General features: G+C 38.4%; 1 protein-coding gene across 2 annotated transcripts in view; it reads right to left on the bottom strand.

Annotated features, from left to right (window-relative positions):
- Positions 1-749: 749 nt before the first annotated feature.
- LOC134538859 (rho GTPase-activating protein 1) overlaps positions 750-20,988 on the bottom strand; it is a 35,202-nt gene continuing 14,963 nt past the window's right edge. For both annotated transcript variants that reach the window (XM_063380425.1, XM_063380424.1), the window contains 4 exons: positions 19,632-19,828; positions 17,894-18,094; positions 15,665-15,771; positions 750-8,821 (listed from right to left, as the gene is read on the bottom strand). In XM_063380425.1, the coding sequence (XP_063236495.1) occupies positions 8,651-8,821; positions 15,665-15,771; positions 17,894-18,094; positions 19,632-19,828 (676 nt within the window). In that variant the 3' untranslated portion in view covers positions 750-8,650. The remainder of the gene's footprint in view (positions 8,822-15,664; positions 15,772-17,893; positions 18,095-19,631; positions 19,829-20,988) is intronic.

Genomic DNA, 20,988 nt, shown 5'->3' with positions numbered 1-20,988 from the left:
CCCAGAGGACCAGATGTTTTGTCACAAAAATGTAAATGGACTGTAAAATCAACACCAATGACATGATCAGCAATAATTCAACCCAACTGACAGAAAGTGTGATCAACTGCAGTTCGGTCACGGGAAACTGCAGGGCTACCCACCTTGACGGACCGACAAGCGACAAGCGGGTAGTTTGAAAAATTGCATGTGTCCGACACTAAAATTAATTCTGGCACACAATAGTTACACGTCCAAACACATGCTTGAAAGCCATATATTATCATTTTATCATGTATACACTGAAGTTATTTTTTTGGGGGGTTTGTGTAAAAATTGTATTAATAAAATATTTATGCAAGAAATACGAGTAATTGTAAGACAAAAGATTGCATGGCTTTATTCTTAGCTAAATCTCATTTTAAAATGGAAGTTTTCTTGTTAGTGATTTTATTTTTACAAATGCTGTTTTCACCATAGTTCTGAAATTTTCATTGGTAAATATGCTGCTTTCTTAAAATAAAATTATTTCTTACATGCAGTTGGGAGTGTCTTCATCTCTATAAAGATAAAGAGGCTTCCAACCTGTGAAACACTGAATTACACAATGACAATGGTAACTCAACTCTGTTGTGGACCTCGGACATAACCAGAAATTAACAGTCGGGTTAATTTTACAGATACAAAAATTTCTCTAAAATGTTTTCCTAAGTGAATGTAAAAATATGATTATTTATTGTTTAAAGGAAGGTGAAAATAATAAAATACAATTTAGTTCTGGGTTATTTACTTCATTTTCATTAAAACGTCAATATTTTATAAACTTGCTCAAATCATTTAACTCTTACAACATACTCTACGGGGAAAAAAAAAAATTCCATAGACAAAATGCTCCTCTTATCATTCAAGACAACAGCAGCATACAATAATATTTCACAATAATCCACCTGGTGCAGAATTACAACGTGTGTTGTGCCAAATGACAAATTGTGCAGGTATCAATAAAACAACTTTGGGAAGACAAACTATTGAATTAGTGCCAGAAATATTAGTTCATCAGTCTATTAGTTATAAATTTACATGAATTATGTATTTAATTTCTTTTTTTTTTTTTTTTTGTTTAGAAACATTCAAGAGACTGTTACCAGAACAGTGTTTAATTACATATCTACAATGTACACAACAGTCACCATACATACCATGAAATCACACAAAACTGAAATACATCATACATAACACTGAATAAACACATGACTCTACATTGCTGATATTTCAGTGAAAGCCAAAGGCTATTAGTAAAAATAAAATATATGAAAATAACAACTAAACTAGATGCTGCAGGTAGAATAATGGTTACACAACAGTATGTATACTTCATTATCAAATAAAGGTAGTAAAAGCAGGAAATAAAAAATATATATATAAAACTAACAGAAAGAAAAATTCTTCCAAAAAAAATTACATACTCTGTTTAGATGATTCAAGATCCCATGTAGGTACCATGTTTTATTGCATAACCGTCGCACTGTTATTTTAGGGCGTCAAAAATTAAAAGACGAAATATGTATTCACTTAAAAGTTGCGTGATAATTTTGATCCCGCTGTTAGATTCCGAGCATTTTGTGTAGGTGGTAAACATGCCCTTCGGAAGATCACAGGACAGTTTTCAAGTTGCTATAATAGTTAATAATATAAGTAGTTATAATGGGAAAATATTGTAATTACAGTAAAATTGTTTAAGACATTCTCGCACAATACAGTCATGTTTCAGTACCCACAAATTTCTCCATAATATGTACATAATTTTTTTTCCACCTACGACATTATCCAAAAACTGTTTCCTGTATAAACCATGTTCTTATTTTAGTTGAAATCCATTCTTCGTTAAAATATTACCATAGTCTTATTTAACTAATGGAAATAAGTTTCCCAATGTGTAAATTCTCTTTTAAACAAGTTTTCAAATGTTATAATCTTTATCTGTTCCATCGCCGCTGTGAAGCATATGTGAAAATGAAAAGATGGCTAAGTGCTAGCGCACGTAGTCTTAACATGCATCATCCCAAGTAAACTACCCTCTTTTATCACATAATCGTCGCGCGTGCGTAATCGTCACACCCATATTGTAGGGCGTCAAAATTTGGATTAAAAAAAACCTCATGTGTAAACGTCACATGATGTTTTTGGTCCCGCTATTAGATGCCAAGCGCTTTGTGTAGGTATATTTTCCGTATAAAACCATGTATTTTAAAGTATGAATATAATATTTATTCAGATATTACCGCGTACTTATTTAAATAACGGAGATACGAAGCTGTCCGAGGTGTAAATTTTCTTTTAAAGACTTTTTAAACGTTATAACCTTCATTGTTCGTCTGCGTCGCCGCAGTGTACCGCTTACAAAAATGTAGCCAGTGCTCGTTGCAATCATTACTGTTTGGTTATGTTGCTTCCCGTATAGAGTGCGCACACGTAGTCGATTATCAATATCTCGCTGATTGCATGCAACGTGCGCGCTCTACGCGGAACCGTGTTAACTACATTTGATATCTCGCTCAGTAGTGGTGTTTACTACGGTAGTTATGCGTTCGTTCGGCTTGCATTTGGATCACAGTTTTTATTTTTCTATTTAAAGTTTAAGAAAGGTTTTTGTTGCATGACTCATTAATAGGGCCTGGAAAATTTCGGTGTTTTCAATATGCAAAAAGCGGTACTTTCAAATTAGAAAAGCGGTGGTTTAAAGTCGGTATTTTCGTTATGCAATGGAAATTTTACCGGTATTTTAAATGTTGACTAAATTGTGCAGTTATTGAATATAATAGTTTACATATTTAATAAACAATCCATGTATACTAGGAATAGGCTAATATGCATAATAACAGCAGCCAATTAAATCCAAAACAGTTAACAAAACAGACACGTTGCTATAGATGTTTGCAACTACAAATTTTTTTTTTTTTTTTTTTTTTTTTTTTTTTTTTTTTTTTTTTTTTTTTTGGCTGCCAATGCCACATGCTTAGCCGACTTTAGGTGTTTGTCAATGAAATCTTTTCTATCCCATGAAACTTTACAGTTGCAAAATTTGCACATCACTGTGCTATTGTCAGTACAATAAAACCCATGTTTCTGATACTGATATGCTCATATTTAATGGAGTGGAGGAACACGGGGTTGCCACTTGAACAAACCCCAGCCCACAAATGAGAAGAAACTTAGTGTGAACTATACCCCAGATCAATTTTGAGCATGAAAACCATACACGAACACGGCTTATGTAAAAATAAGGTAATTATGCTGAAACACAAGACTTGGGTTAAAGGATACTTTAACCTTGTGTGGATAAAGTAGAAAACATTGGGCTATAAACGAAAGAAATAAGAACAATGCTATCCTGAAATGCTGTGACATGTTTTTGGAGTAGATAATCACAGCGACAGACCGACAGGATGCGCTCCCGCCCTTGCCGTCAGCGATGTTTATTTTGACAGCTCAAGCAATTATCTTTTCCAGGTCCCTTTGCAGCGTAAAAAAAAAGAGGAAAAAAAACAGGCTGACAGTTTCTCACGCAGAAGGTTGAAATAAGGGAGGGAATGTGTTGAAATGTTAGCTGTTAAAAAAAAAAAAAGGGGGGGGGGGGTTGTTTTTACATGGTTTGTGGCTCTGGGAGGGATGAGCCTTGAAGAATTAGCAGGGGATGGGAGAGGTAAGCGTCACGTCACGTATGACGTCAAGCCGCCGGGCGGGTAAGATAACATGACAGCTGAGACGGCTTTTCGTGCGATAGTGGAGGCGCCGAGCTCGTCTAGACACTGCCGCGTGGACAGTCTAGAGGGGTGGTATCTATTTTTAGACGTCTTTTGTATGCCTGGCTGCTTACAGTACAGCTCTCGCCAAGATAAACGTGAACGCATAGAGCCCAACAAAGTGTAACAGACTTGTTTTTCAGCCGATTTTACTCAAATTTTCGACTTTCTCTGCTTAAATTTTTCATGTTTTCTCAAAAAACGGCCATATAAACGGAATGGATGCATCAGAGGGGGGTCGCATCGGCGGGATTCTACTGTAATGGTACTTTTCGGGAATATATTCGCAGTGTAATATAGAAATGTTGTGGTTTTCGCGAATGTACTTACTTTTCGCGTTTTCATGCGAAATTCGCGATTGCGAAAAATTCCAGGCCCTACTCATTAAATTAAATTGTTTGGCGTGCTCTTTTATACTTCACTTTGTAAATATCGTGCTTTCCATGAATGGGTTTTGTTTTTATGAATACTTTTATCTAACAAAATTTTTTTCCCCCGCATAATCGTCGCACCCCTACTTTTCAAACTTTATTTTAGCATAAAATGTGCTACGATCATGCAATAAAACATGGTTATTTGCAACCAGCTAAGTGTTAACAGCAAAACAATTTTTCTCAGTGGTGGTTTTAACATTAAAATTTCTCATACGTAAGATAAGTGACATACAAACAACCAAGGTTAATTCACTGTTAAATCTTTATAAGTTTAAATAGAGCAGAAAATCATAAATTAATTTCAGTACAGTATTACATTACAACATGCAACATACATTGTCACAAAGTTACTGATTTTGTGCAAAAGGACAACCAGTGAAGTGTATTCAGTACATTATTATGTTCTGTACTGTAAACTGATCTAAAAACATCTGTAGATGTAATTGCTTTATTGTTCACTTAAAAAACTGTATCTGAGTTATTCAATGATAATTTTTGATTTCAGTTCGGATTATCTGGGTTTTCTGACTAGCAGGTTTTGGCTATCCAAGACATACCGGATAGTACATACCTGTACCAACTCACTTATTCACCAAAATTGTAATAACAGAAGGAGATGTAAGTAGAATACACACTTGTAAGACACGAGCAAGCTGACAATGAATGAACACATTTTGTTAAAGGAGGTTGTAATTAAGAGCGAAATATTTTGAGCCTACCACTGAGAACAAGGGCTAAAGATATAAACCAACAGCCCCAAATGAGACCAAAATAAAGATGAAAGGAGTTCGTAGAAAGGCAGAGGGAAAATGAAAAATACAGGAGATGTATGCATTTCAGGCTAGAAAATGTTTTAGATGACATTCTTGGATTAATTTTATTATTGTGGTTTCCAAATTTCTTTTTGCAGCTTGAGAGGTCTAAATACATAAAACAGAAGTTAAATGTTTCATTGTTGACTGTAAAATATTATGCAAGAGAACCATGAACAGTTCAGGATTTTCTCTTAATAACATCACTGTCCGTAAATCAAAAATACAAAATAAATTGTAATACCAAATGCATTACATGATGCCTAAACATAAATAAAGATAGCAAATTTAACAAATAGTGATTCTAAATTGTGTGCAGTTAAATACAAAGAATATTTTATCAATACAAAATACACATTCACTTTACAAACAAGTACTATGTTTACTCACATACGTCCTGCTACAATTTCATCAAAAACATTAGGGCACAAGGATTATGCTCTTAAGTAGAGAATATTTTTTTTTAAATGTTCTACACATTTAAAAATTTGAATGAGCATTTAGTCTTAACCTGCCATAATGACATTACACTGCGTGACACAGTAAAAGAACATAAGACGCAAATTCCGGACGATAGCAACCAATCAGCAAGGCCGCTGGTGCTAGGATCTGGCAACCATGCAGTCGCGCCATGCCTTCAGCATGTCACCAGCGAGGTAAGGAATCCATCGCTCGACACGGAAAAATGATGGCACACATTTCAGTTCTTCCTGTAGCCCACTGCTTCTCTTGCGGTTATGGCAGTCCCAGCAAGGCCAAAAGACTCTGAGACTAGGGAAATATACAGATGGAGCATAAGGTCATATTCTGGCCAAGGGGGGGTGAAGCTAAAAGGGGAGAAGGATTTAATGTGTACTACACGTACCAAAATGGCGGCCGTTTGTTTACAAATCTATCAGCTGTACCTGTACCGGAGGTTGAATTGGAGAAAAATGTCGACTCAGATCATTACATTTATATCATGATGATTCATTTTGGACTTTTATATATATATAAACGTATCAACCAGTAATATTTTGATCTAATATTGTTCCAAACAGCATAACTACAGTTGTTAATAAAAGCAGGCTATTACAGTTGAAATATAAACAAACATCCACAATATTGGTATGTGAAAATCAGAAGAAGAAAATGGGGGGGAGGGGGGGACGGCTTCATGTCTGACGGCTAATGCTCCATCTGTATCCTTTCCTAATCTCTGCAAATGACCACCTCATTTCTAATTTGCAGTAACGTATATCTCACAGGGGTATGCAAGCTTGCATCGCTTGATGTACAAGTTCAGTTGTTGGTATTACGTGATGGCAGGGCTTATGTGAATAAATAAACGTACGCACACAACCAACCATCAATGGAATGTGACACAGCCAATCATCAATTGGGAATACATTCACACAGCAATTGCACGAATACAAATCACAGTACATCAATTGTAACTTTAAGTTTGGGACAACCAACGTAAAAATACGTTTTTATAAAGCTTTCCTCAATTTAAAATTAGATACTATAGTTAAACAGTGTCAGTGCTAGCAATGTTTATGTTACATATTTCAATTCATTAAATTATATGAACAACAGGATTTGGTCTCTCTGCTATTATGAATTAAACACGTTATTAAGAAATAAAACACCTCGGATAAAGCATATATAATAATCCCTTAAAAATTTTAATCAAAAAGCAATCATACCAAGGCTATATTTATAGCTCTGTTGACACATGGCAAATACATATACATATATTTACCACACGATTCCTAATATTTCACGTGCAAAATCAAATTAAAATATTTACTTATAACATAGGTACTTATAGTGCATACCAAACATCTTGCAGGCTATCCTCCACAATTATGGAAATGTGTTAGTAGGAATTCAGCCCAGGTAACGGCATTAAGCACAAGGCATAATAATATCGCCCCCAAAGACATGTCTCGGATCTTAAATTATACACAGTTAAAGAGTCAGTTTGGATTGAGCGATGAAGTTTGTTTTGCCTCTAAAAAAACTTCGGAACTGTGGTGGTACATTGTTAAATTATATATCAGAATATCTCAAAAGAACAGTTGTAAGAACTACTTTCATTAATCAGCGTATAACCTAGAACTCAAAGGATGAACTGACCTGAACAAAATTTAAATTATTCTCTTTCATTGGATTTTCATCTTTGCTTCAAGTATTTGTCTTGTTACTATCAGATTGCCTTGCCAGATCATGATATGTAACAGTTTATTCAAAAGTTATATTTATGTGTACTGTTCATATGTTATTTTATTTCCAACTCTTGAGATACAGATTGAATCTGAGGTACTTTAATTATATTTGAGATTCATATTGGACAAAAAGTTAATGTCATTCATTACAACTTATTACTGCATATAAAGCTAAGAGAACGACACGTTATACTTAATACATTCTTAAATTAGAATTCTTCTAATCTTATTAATTTCATCACTAAAGCATTAGCACTACTAACATTACAAAAAGTTACACAATGCAGGTGTTGCATTTAACTTTATGCATTTTAAAATAAATTGCAATTCATTAGGTAGTTAGGAACAGAAAAGTATTATTTTTGGAAATGTGACTAGACTTAAAAAATTTAGTTCTAACTGCAAAACTAAATATGTTGGTGCTATTTGACTTAAAGCTGATATATTAATTGGAAGCAGTTTTCCTGTGTAAATGAGTTGTTCAATCACAGGACTTTTAATGTTGGTACGTAGAAGTGAACCTTATCAAAAAAGCAATTCACACATAACCCATTAAGGCCATGCAACAACCAACATATTAAAAATTTTATATAAAAATTGTCATTTTTATTCATTTCCACTGTTTCACAATGTGAATATAGCAATACATGATCCTGCAAAAGACCTGACTACCATAAATCTTGCGCTATTATTTGTTGTTAATACTCATCATCACTAATATAAAAATTTTAGTGCTGACTGACAACTGTGAACTTATTAACAGGTTTTTATGACTTTCCTGTGTGTCTACAAGAGAAGGGAACAGAGCACAACTACAAAAAAAACTGCAGTTCAGAAAGCTAGCAACAGAACAGTATAAGCAAAAGCAAGACATAAGAGCATTATTACAGGCATGAGTGTATACAGAATAGGCAAACGAAGAGGCATAAATCCCTTCTAGTCATTTCATTTTCAACAAGAATATTTGGTGGAGAAGGAGGGGGGAGGGGGAACACCACATACAGTGTGGTGTGCATGCTATAAGCACACCAAAATAAATAACAAAAATAGATCACATACATCAATAAAAAAAAAATTTGCAATGTGCAACATCAACATTCATCTAAGGTGTTCTTGGAATTTCCTACTCGCAGACCAAATTCTGTTCACAATCTCCCGGTGCTCGTTAATCTCTAACGTATAAAATATTTGTTACATACAAAATAATTTGCACAGATTCCGAACTACCTCTTCCTTGCCACGATCATCGATGTTACTTCCCGTGACATCCTGCGTGTGCAGCATTAACTAACGACTACTCAAGGTATGGATGACTATGTACAATTCGATTCCGTTCCTTCGATCTTTGGTATCCGCTCGGCGACTGCGGCAGCGCTCACGAGTCCGTCCACGGCCGCGCCGCGCCGCGCCGCCTAGATGATGAAGATCTGGTCCTGGTGCACGAGGACGAAGTCGGTGAACATGTTGATGGGGGCGATGGCGGACAGGGACAGCTGGCCCGTCTGGGCCCACACCAGGTTGGGGCCGAACACCACCGCCAGGTTGGACGACGTCATCTTGTTCAGGTCGCTGCGGTCCATCACCTGTGGCGCGCACGCGCAGATCGAGGATCGAGGATCAAGCCATCTTACAATCATCCATGCACGCGCAGAGCCACGAACACGAGGAGTTCGCAAGGGAGCCCGCAGGAAGATACAGAGGGTGATTGCGTATGGGTAGGGCCATGCAGATTTCCCGAAAAGATTCTGAGACTAGCTGAAAGTTAAAACACTGCAGCATCGTCCGTGTTTCGTGATTGGGTGGGTTTCTCTCAGATACGTATCGATTGTAACAACGCCAATCGCAGTGATTCAGTGCGGAAGCAAACGCGTCTTGAACGGCTTGGCCAAACAAGGCAACGACTTCTCTCGCAGACGGCTGCCAATCACAAGGAAGAAACCACAGGTGGGGGTATACTACCTTGTTGCAGTCTAATAGGTGTGCAGATCTTTTCGCGAAAAACGCCTGCCCCTACGTATGGGGTTAGCCACACAAGTCAACTGTGGATCAGGTGCTTTTATGTGGTATACTCCTCATGTTTTGGCCTGCATGCATGCAATATGCAGAAAACTATAAATATATAAAGAAAGTATATCAGCCCCTTTTCATAGTCACGTTTTTGCAAGCTCAAGAGGGCAGTTAGGGGCTGCTTAATTCCAGTTCCCCCCCTTCTCAGTGAAATAGTTCAAGTTCAATAAGCTTATGACATTTTAAACACTTTAAAATAATCACCACCATTCATTGAACATGTTAAAAAAAACTGTGCACAAAATTTAAAAAACAAATAACCCGCAAAGAAAAGTGTAAACAAACAAAAGGTTAACTTGGAAATTTTTTTCATTTTTTCTTTTGTCATTTTCTGGTTAGCAACTGTTTTCTCCGCTTTAAAAATAACAATACTTAGGCATTTTGTAAAGTCATTACAAATGAACCAATCAAATCTTCAAAAATCATCACCTTATAACATTTAAAAGATTTGATATTCGACAAGCAAGATTACAAGAAAAAAATAATAAATAAATAAATACAGAAGTTTAGAAACTCTCTCATGGTTTGAAACTTTCTACAAAGTAAATAAATATTAACATATTAAGACATTTCTTAAGAGCCCTTTGGGAATTTTAATAATATTCAGATATACATAAATATAAGGGTGAGCTGGTGAAATCCAGAAATACCATAAATTATAGTGTTTGAAAGATTTGAGATTCAAGGGAACAGAGTCAAAGAAAAATATTGGAGGGAATGCAGTATGTACACAAAATGATAATTCTGAGGTTAACTAGGTGTATACGTGTTTATTTCTATGAACTTATCCTATTATTCTCAAGATATTGTACTTTCAATATATAATTACCAATTATATAAATAAAATGATAAATATTGAGTCAAGAAACCAAGTTCCTAACAATTTTTTCTTGTACTTCTTTTAATTTTTGACCCTTGAGAGTGTTGAGACAAAGATTTGGATTTGAATGGTAGATTTGTGATTAAAATTTAAGATTCAGATCCAAGAAAATTGGGATTTGACCTATTACTATGTATATCAAAATTTTTGATGTGACAGGGCATAGATATAGGAGAACTCTGTTAGAAATTTCTGAAGAGTAAAAATTTAAGCTTGCTAATCATAAAAAAAAAGTTACCAAGCAATATTAGAGTTTTAAAATATTAGCTGTAGTTGGAGGACATGTGTCATTTAATTTTGTGGTGCAACAAATCACAGTACAGTAAAACCTTTTTGTTGCGACCCCATTTATTGCGACCACCTCTCTATTACAACCCGATTTCGAGGAACCGTGAAAAAATTGCTGAAAATCCGAAGTTTCTTGTGGTGAGTAGCGTGTTACTGCGTTTCTCTTGCTGAGTGCTGTACTGCCGTAGGCAGCGCAGATCTAACAATAGATACCACTTCCTGTCGACCGCTGTCAGCGCTTGACAACCCCCATTCCACGAATCACGTTATCTGCTTCATTTTAACAAGAGTAAAAATATATTAAAACTGTCAGCAAATTGATAAAAGCTTTATGTGTCCGCAAAACAGGGCACAACATTGGTCCGCCAGTTGTTTTCCTTTAAAACGTGGCTAAAGAACTTGTATGGATCAGGCTGAAAACATCCGGCAATACGTGTAGGTTATAAGGAATCTTGTAATGAATTGAGATGTTATGTTTTTCGAGTAGATATACACAGTGACCGACTGGATGCACGCACGCCTCGACTTGTTTTAACTGCCGCAGCGATGTTTATTTTGACAGCTCAAGCAATTATCTTTTCCCCGTGGGTTGACAGAAAAAGGTTGCTTCACCCAGCATAAAAAAAAAGGCTACGCCACTTATTCCCCAAGCAGGAAACACACTGGCTGCCGTCTGTCTCCCCCGCATTTATCTTTCTTCTAACATTCCACGTCTCGCCTCTCGCGTGAGCAATAACGAAGCGACCACGCATTGGGCCGTTTTATGCTTTGTTTGGTGACAGCAGCTTGATTTTATTCGGTATATTCCTTTTCATAGGACCCTTGCTATTAAAATACGTTTATATTTAATTTTGAAAGCTTGTAAATTCCTTGCCTGAGATGACTGAACTCGAACTTGGTGTGAAAAGTGACATATTTTGACATACTTTTTTTTTTGGCGTGTTTGGTGAGGAGGGAGGGGTCTGAAAATATTTACAACGATCTTACCTCTCCATCACCGCTTTAGTACCCCATTCATAATAGCCAAATTTTACGGGAGAAGAAACGGTGAAAAGAGCATTTTCGCACTGAAGGTTTTTCAAAGGGGAGCGAAGTTGGGGTGTTATAAGGGAGGACACTAGATGGTTTGTGTGTCTGGGAGGGATGAGCTAGCCTTGAAGAATGTTAACGAGAGGGGAGGGAGGGGTGAGCTTATGTGTCATGATGCCGCTTCCGCCAGCCAGCCGGGCGAACTTCCTGTGCGCCCACTCGCGTTGCAGAACCTACAGCTGCCATACTTATAAAGGAAATGTACCATTATTTTTTTTGTTATTCTTACATGAACATTATTGGAAGTATTAAAACTGACACAAAAATATGCTGTGTGTTAAAATTAACAGATTTTAATGATCTTTCATTTCGTTTTTTTTTTTTTTAATTTTTTTCTGATTTTCACATTTTGGTCAAAATGCCCAATTTTTTGACGGTTCCCGAGAATGTATTCGTAAAATCACTGCTTCGTTAAATCCGGGGTTAGTGACGACGGGGTTCTAGTGTATATAACTACGGCAAGCAGAAAACGTACATGTAAACTAACCAGTAAAAATAAACTGTCTTTTGACATATTTTCTTTAAAGGTGGCCTGTAGGGCGACGGACTTGTCATGAAGGTTGCAGTGGGTTTAAAGCAATGCAGTCTAGCATTGTGAGTGACAGCATCCTCCTGCCATTGTACGGCTGGTTTCTTAGCGAGTAGCGGTTTTGGAAGGGGGGAGGGGGGGTGAAATCAACTGGAAATTTCGGAAAACATTTATTACGTCCCCCCTTCTATTAAGACCCTATTCCTGGGAACCGTTGTAACACCCCTCGTGCCTCAAAATAGAATTATTTGGAATTAATTAAAAGAGCCTTGGAAACAAGCTGGAAACAAAATACGTTAAATGAAATGATTTACCAGAGGCGACACGAGGTGGGAACAAACACAATTTAGGAACTTCCAGTAACAAGCGAAGGGGAAGTTGTAGGATCGTTATAATCAATAGAATAAAACTACACGATTAACTTGATCTATAGTTTCCCTGTTTTATTTGCCCTGATTCATTATCATGTTTCCATTATTTTACCATACACACAAAAGGTTTTAACAATTTTCAAAGATTAACAAAAGGAAAACGAAAATAGGCCGGCCTATGCTTATTGAGAACAGTTTACATTCGTAGTTTGACATATAAACATTTGCATTATGACTTTCACACCCAAAGTTGGATGGATTTGAATATTACATTGATAATTAGTTCTATTAGTTTTACAATTTCTTGAGAAAAAGACTGGTCGCTGGTGAGTTGGTCATCCGGTTGAGATAGTTCGTCGCTAGGTAAAGGGGAAATGTTGAAATTACATTACCACCCGGGGTCTTCAAACAATCACGTCGGGTGGTAGAAAAGTTTCTTCTAATGTTTCTTCCCACGGAACAGGGAAGGGGGGGGAGGCCACGAGATGAGAGTATCAATCTCTCCCGGTCATCGAACCCTGTCTGCAACAGTCCAAATCAAACTGATTAGAACTGGTATACAGGCAGTCTATGGGGCAGAAAATGCCCGAAAAAAAAATTTACAGGGAAAAAGGAGGGTTCGCGTATTATCACTCACCAAAACAGGGGAGTTGCCCAGCACGCTGCCATCGTGGAGTCAGCCCGGGGTCTGGAGCTCGCGAATTGCGCGGCAGGACGCGGATGATTTCTTCATAATAATAAATTTCAAAAAAAATTAAAAGCTAAAAAAAATAACTATTACATTGCAGACGGACTAAACTACTTGAAAAGTTTTTTAGGGATAGCATCCCTCAATTAGGCGACTACATAGTCGGTTGCGGCCGGATGGAAGTTTTGCAAAGTCTCGTCGACTCGCCGATAATCAAACGATCCGTCTGCAGTCGCGGCGCGAAGTGTCCCGCGGAGAAACGCGTCTCGTAATTAAAGGTAAAACTTGAATCAAAAGTGGAGGGGAGGACTGGGAGTCCGGACCGAAAGGTCCCGAAGTTCCCCGAGTGAGGGCCATAAAAAAAACTCTGATTGAAGTCTCGAAGCTGGTAGCATTGCGTCGACCTTAGCGCTACCTGTTGGGGGCTGTCTGAAATAAAAAAGAATCGACTCGCCCACGGCGTCCATATAACTCAAGGCAAAGCAGGTGCTGCTCCCTGGCGCCCTAGCGGGCAGGCAAGCGGAGAAGTTCGCGAATTGGCCGCTAGGAAGCGCTTGTGATCAGTTTTGGCGCACTCGTTTTGCGACGAAGAGACCTTGGAAACGGTCACCGGTGTCCAGGGGGTTACGACCGGTCATTGGTCTTACTTGGAACAGAGAAGGAGGGGGGGGGGGGTGTAATGCAACGTTGGTGGGAAACTACGCCCCGTCGTGGCTACCGAGGGGCGAATATAACACTACGACGTGATGAAAAAGGCGGATCTCAGCTCGTCTCTGCGAACTGGTCGCCTGCAAGCTACAGCCTTGCCTATGCAGTTAGAGTCACGAAGGGAAATAATATAACTGGCTTGAGGCGTGACTGAAGGCGGGGGAAATGGTAAGCGGGCTGCCAGTCAGTGATTAGACCAGCAGAATATCCGATACGCCGATGGGAAAGGGGCTCCAGAGCACTGAGACAAAGTTTAACTCAGAGGAGTACACCGGACTAACAAATTAAAATTACACTATAGTAGGGCAAATAAAATTTCTACACAAAAATTTAAAATCATAATAAAAATTTAAAATATATCGTGTCGAATTTACTAATTAACGGCACACCGTGAGGGGTCGTTTCAGAGAGGTTTGACTGTACTTAAGCTTTGCCTCATTGACGTCAACATTTGTTTTCTAGTGTAACTATTATGTCAGTCCATGTGAAATAATCTGTCCCTTCCAGATGTGAGTTGATGGAACTTGTTATTAAACACCACACTATACAACAACATAAATAAGATTATAAATACTGATGTGTCTATACACTGAAATCTTTCGCAGTGAAAATACAGACTACTCCTGACAAAACATAGTTATTTGGAGACATAACATACCTATTAATGCTTTACACACAATCAATGTCTTTCTAAATTTCCTTAAAATGGCCAATTAACCAGAACTGAACCCAGAAAAAGAATATGCGACATCACCAACAAATTTTTTAATTTTTAATTAATCACTCTAAATACATATTTGGATAAATAATGTTAAGATGGGAACTAGACCAAAAAATTTGGAGGAGCTTGTTCTGCTTATGTCTTGGTTGAAAAATTCATTAAGGTAGCTGGTCGAAATTTTTGCAACATATTTTTGTTGTGGGCACGCTAATCTGGCTTCATCTCGTATCATTACGGGGCATTACAGTTCTGCGCTTGTACTGAAAGTGCTGATTGGAGGTCGTTGGCTGGACTCAAACCCCAGCACCCTTCAAACTTCAAATATTTAATACTATATATGCTAAACAATTTTGCATTATAAAATAACCTGAACATTTTATTTTACTACTTCTCTATTATCTTGATTAGCTCACAATACTAACCTATTTTTCACTGGCACTTTTGAGTAATAAAATGCCATGTGTTAAGTGTACTGCACTCTGCTATGGTTTAGAAATTAATAATGTTCACGGTTGCCGGGACTAAGTCCCCTTCCAATTTGTCTGCACAACTTATCAATCTCCTGAAAGCTGGAATGGTAAACAAAAAAAACAACATACAGTACACTCCCGATTATCCGCGAAATTAAGTGGCAGTGCCACTGCGGATAGTGAAAATCGCAGATAATCCGCAAAAGAGCCGAAAATGGGAAACAAAAAAGGAAACATTAATTTTAACTTAAAATCTAAAAATTTATGTACACTAAAAGTTACAATTAACAGTAAATTTTTTTAAATGATGCTAAAATACTGAATAATTAACATACAATACATTTCAGTAATGTAAACATAAAAGTGCTCGGTACTTGCTTCGTAACAAGGATACAGGACTGTACGTACTCAGAGACTTCATCAGACACTGCGTGAGTTCCGAGGAGGCCTGTGGCGTTTTACTGTGTACTGCACACAATACACAATTGTCAGTAGAGTTCCAATTTGCTCACTTGTAATAAAATACAGATTTACATGTGTGGTGTATTTTTTCGGAGCACGCGCGGATAATCCGCACCACGGATTAAGGAGAGTTTACTGTACGACAATGCTTACCTTCGACAGGAATTGGAAAATGTACTTCATGACTTGGTAGTTGTCCTCGGGAAGCTTCTCGAGAATCAGGATCTTCACGTATCGCGGCCTCTCGTCCTTGGACACACCTGCAACCAAGGCACACCGCGCTCACACCCGGGTGCAGATGAGAACTAGACTGGCGACTAGGGACAAGCATACAGGGGCGTAGCCAGGGGAGGGTTTTAGGGGTTCAAACCCCCCCCCCCCCCCCCCTAGCACCAATTCTTTTATTAATTTCTTATTCATCACTCAAACAAATTTCATATTAAAATTAATAAAATTTTTACCATTATGATATTTAAATTTAAGTACCGAAAACTGCTAAAATAGCACTATTTTACACCTTAAAGTCCAAATTTTCCCGGGGGAGGACCCCCCCACCACCCGCTTCAATAAGGGGGGGGGGGGGGGGGGGAGCCATGATTCTTAACACCCCCCATACACCAATCCTAGCTACGCCACTGCAAACATATCAACCTGAACGCACGTTCTATTTGAAAATGCCATTCCAGACGGATGCCAGTTTCAAAATTAAGTTTTATTCACATTCCGATTTATTACAAACAAAGGTATGAAGGAAGATAAATTTAGTAGGATTAAATCTGATACATTTAAATCCAAGAAGCCAACATGTATGACATTTCAAAACAATATCTATACACAAGCAAAGGAGAAATAAGCATTTATCGCACAGTGCCAACCTTGACACTGTCATTACTAATTATTCCATTCATTATTTAATTTCTGGAAGTGATAAGTTGGAGAGTAATTACAGTAGTAAAATCTATAAATAGACTTGAAGTTTGATAGTATAAATATTATAAACAAAACATTATCTGGAAAAAAAAACCTGTGGGGTTTTCTGACTATTAAGATATCCTAAACCAATTAAAATCGGCTGAATCAGATCTCTTCCCCATACACAGGTACATCCCTACACAAGATGTGAAAACATATATGTACCTGATTCAAGCTCAACTATGTACATTACATAAAAAGAATTACATCTTGTACAGCTTAGTTACCAACTTGAATAGATTAGCCAAATCTCAACTACTGCATATTCTTTGGGCCTTCAAGAGCTAGGTAATTTGTATATATTTTTACTTTATATCTTATTCCGTAGTTCTAATTGTGTTAACATTGTATTGTTTTTATTGTTATTTAATATCATTATTTGTAATATTAGACTTTGCATGAGAATGTGTTTTTTTGTTCTATTGTCTATGCGTTATTTTGTCGCTGTTTCAGTTGTCGTGTCCTGAATGTCTTTTATTATGCATCTTTTAGTTTACTGTAACATTACACTTAACATGAGTAGGTTTTGTTTTCGTGTGTCTGTGTGTTTACTTGTGGTGTCCTGTGTCTTTTGTGTTGTTAGTTTGTGATACCTGTCTTCTAGGCGGTGCCTGCTCTGTGGAAAGTGCCTGCCAGTACGTAGTGCCTACCTTACATTTCAGTGCCCACCATATAGTCTTGTGTTTTGTTTAGTGTGTGTTTGCTTTTGTGTTGTGTCTATCATTTAGGCAATAAACCAATGTAATAATAAATTTAAAAAAAAAAATTAAAGCAGCTCTGCTACCTAGCATTGCCATTTAGCAGCTACCATCAGTTGCAATAACCTTCAGACTGACATGTCTGTAGTTCAGCAACCATCCGATCAAATGCCACACCTCTGTAGAACACATAATATCTAAGAGCTCATTTGTACTACTTTCCCCAGAGCAGCTGTTTACAACATTTTTTTATATATAATATTGTACCACAGATGAATTTTTCTTCGGTATTCCTGTTGGAAATATATTGGCTTTCGACGATCCAGCAAAAATGTTAGCTAATCTGGCATGGCCAGGGGCGTAGCCAGGGGAGGGGAGGGGGGGGGGGGGGTTAGGGGTTCAAAAACCCCCCTTAGCCCAAAAAACTTTAATTAAATTTCTTATTCATCACTCAAACAAATTTCATATTAAAAAATTAGTAAATTTTTTTACCATTACAATATTTAAATTTAAGTACCGAAAACTGCTAAAATAGCACTATTTTACACCTTGAAATCCAAATTTTCCCGGGGGAGGACCCCCGGACCCCCCGCTTTAATACGGAGGGGGGGGGGGGTCCATGCTTCTTAACAATCCCCCATGCACTAATCCTGGCTACGCCACTGGGCATGTAATGTTTGACGTGCAGCGATCCCGCCCGGGGGGAACTCACTCTGGAACTGGTTGACCTCGTCGTACAGGTCGAAGGTGAGCAGCGGCTCCTCCAGCTCGCGCAGGAAGGTCTTGAGCAGCACGGCCGCCAGGTGCACGTCTCCCTGCAGGTCCACCGGGTGGCCCTGGTTGCACCGGCTGCGCACCTCCTTCAGCACCGCGACGCTGGCCGACCGCCGGAACAGGCCCTCCGTCTCCAGGGCTGCCGCACAACCCGCCACTCTGTCAGCCCCCTTCTCCACTTCCACGGCACATCGCGACCGTTCAACTCGGGTTATTCACAACAAATCACCAGGCGGCAGGTGTTTCTCGCGAATAAATCCGATCGTTTGTTAAACTGCGAAAAGGTTACGTCCGCGTCAGCGGTTGTTTTTCCTTGCGACTGGCTGCCGTCTGCGAGAGAAGCCATATGGCCCTGTCTGGCCGGGCCGGTCGGAACGTGTCGGCTTCCGCTACGGACGACCGTGATTTGTGGACCGGCAGTAAAACATGCGCAACGGAAAGAAACACGACCAATCACGGAACACAGACGATGCTGCAGTGTTTTTAACACAAAAGCTGGTCTGTAAATCTTTTCGCGAAAACTACATGGCCCTACAAATCACACATCAAATTGAAGGTAAACTAACCTATTTTTTTTTATTACAAACGTTCAATATGTGCACCTTTAGTTATACGGCACGCATCAAAACCTGAAGTCCAATTCTTCCCACACTTTGGTCAACACGTCCGGAGTGATGGAAGCAATAGCCTCTTCAATTCTACGTCAACTCTGGAAAATCACTAGGTAGCGGCGGAATGTAGACACAATCTTTTACAATACCCCAAAGAGAAAAAATCTCATGGAATTACTCTTTGATTGTGACCTCGAACCAAAACTCTACAACGCTTACAGTTGATACTATTAAAATTTATGACTGGGACATTCTTTGATGGACTTACTGTGTTTTTAAATACCATTGATTCACCTTCAAACTACATTTTTTTGAAGCCATGCTTAAAATCTACTTGCAAGATCTCTCTGCCCAGGTGATGAAATCATTACTTGCCTCATTACTTGTATCAAACTGTTGAAATATCATGAACATAATTCAGTTACTTTTGCACCAAATCCTACACTGAAATGTAAAAAAAGTATTATACTTCAGTGGCCAGCTGTTTTCAAAACATTACGCTCAATTAGAAGTCGTCGTATAATTTATAACTTCATTCGCTGCTAAATTGCCAAATAACAGTGTTAGGTGCAGTGATTTTTCCAAAGTTTTTTTTTTTAAACCTGTTTTGTTTAACCTAGCTGGAACAGACTGTACTAGCCTCGATACTACTTGCACTTCAGTAGATGGTAAAATCTCCGTTGGCTTTAATCGGACCTAAAATTGCTCTGCAACTTGAGCGCCATGAAAATTTCCCACCAATAAAAAATAAAATTCACAGAAGACTCAGTTTTTCTAACACCAATGTAAGATTTTCTGGGCTTGATAAAATTTAGCACACTTGACCTCCAAAACAACTTCAAAATCAAGAAGAAGTTTGCTGACTACGTGAAATTTTGAAAAAACCACCCTTCCCAACTATGTAAAGCAGAATATTGTGGTATTGCTTGATGAAATTTCGCATGATTGGACTTAACACTAAAAAAAAAAGGAGGGGAGGGGGGTAAAATCACATATATTTTGAAAAACTGTCCCACTCAATCACCCTTCACTCGAGGGGTACTTGCAGCGACTGGTCGCACGTACCGTCCGGCTGGCTGAGGAACTCCACGCACTGCCTGACGATGGGCGGTATCACCTCGCCGCCGTGGTGGTCCTTGATGAACTGCAGGGACACCCCGAACTGCTGCGTCTCCAGCGGAGCGTGGAAGGTGGCGCTGGGGGCCTCCGCGGGGGACTGCGGCGCCACCCGGTTGTTCTTCAGCAGCAGCCGGGCGTCGTGCCTGGCGGTCACACGAGAGCACTCCAGACTACCCTAGCTCGCACATCTGGCCACTATCTTCCGCCGAGATACCACGATATAACTATACAGTGGTTTCCAAAACATCAGTATATTTTACCTGTGGTGCTCAGCATAGCACGAGCTCCCCCCGGCCCAATAATAAAAGTCTTCAATTTCGTCCCCTCCAATAAAATATTTAGTTTCGTAGTTGTATTAAAAACATGATTTCTGTGATATATAACCCATACATTGCGCATGGCGCATTTGGTCCAATCGTGGTAACGTGAGCACTTTTTAATTCAATCTTCGTGTAAAATCAAAATCAGTTCCGATACCGAATACAGATATACGTTAACTGTGTTTTTACAAATATGTTGTTCTCTGAAAATATTTTTTTAGAAAAAATAAATTATATATTGCAACCAACTATAATTAGAATATTTAGGAAAAAATATGCCTAAAAACCACCTTTTTGCACCTTCAAACCCCAAATTTTCCCGGGGGAGAACCGCCAGACCCCACGCTTTTTTTCCCCAGGGGATGGATATTCCTCAACAACTAAATCAATTGAAGTCCCCCCCAAAAAATATATGCTTGCGACGCCCATGAGCTCATAGATTAATAAAGTAATTTGTACAGATTGGTCGTCAGTACCCTCCCATAGTGGACTCACCCCAAATGTGCGCCCCAAAATCTTGGTAACATCACATATTTACAACCTGACAACAGTGCAACCAGAAAACAGAAACACACAGTATTTTTTTTTTCTAATCAGTAGCTCCTTGATTTTGTGTCTTATCTCATAAACGTTACAGAGATTTTGTACAGGATATATTTATATGTATACTGGCTGAAGTAGCTGTTGTTACCAGTTTAGATTTCCATCAAATCACAAAAACTTCTTATTCACTAACCTTCCACACTGCAATCTAAGAATGAGTCACTTTATATTGCCTCATTTTCAATGCTGACACCAGTGAACACATTTTCTGCTATTTTAGATTTTATTTATATTTACTGTTAATTTATTGCCCGAGAAAATAGTGTTAGAACATGCGTGGTGCTGATGATATTTACCATCAGTTTAAAATGAAGAATGCTGAAATAGCTCTTCTTTTTTATGTTACCTATATGCTTTATTTAATCATGCTAAATCAAGTA

The sequence above is a fragment of the Bacillus rossius genome, chromosome 14 (genome assembly GCF_032445375.1).
Source record: "Bacillus rossius redtenbacheri isolate Brsri chromosome 14, Brsri_v3, whole genome shotgun sequence".
NCBI classification, from domain to species: Eukaryota; Metazoa; Arthropoda; class Insecta; order Phasmatodea; family Bacillidae; genus Bacillus; species Bacillus rossius.
The sequence above is the reverse complement of the archived record's forward strand: the minus strand, read 5'-3'. Positions and strand labels throughout refer to the sequence as shown.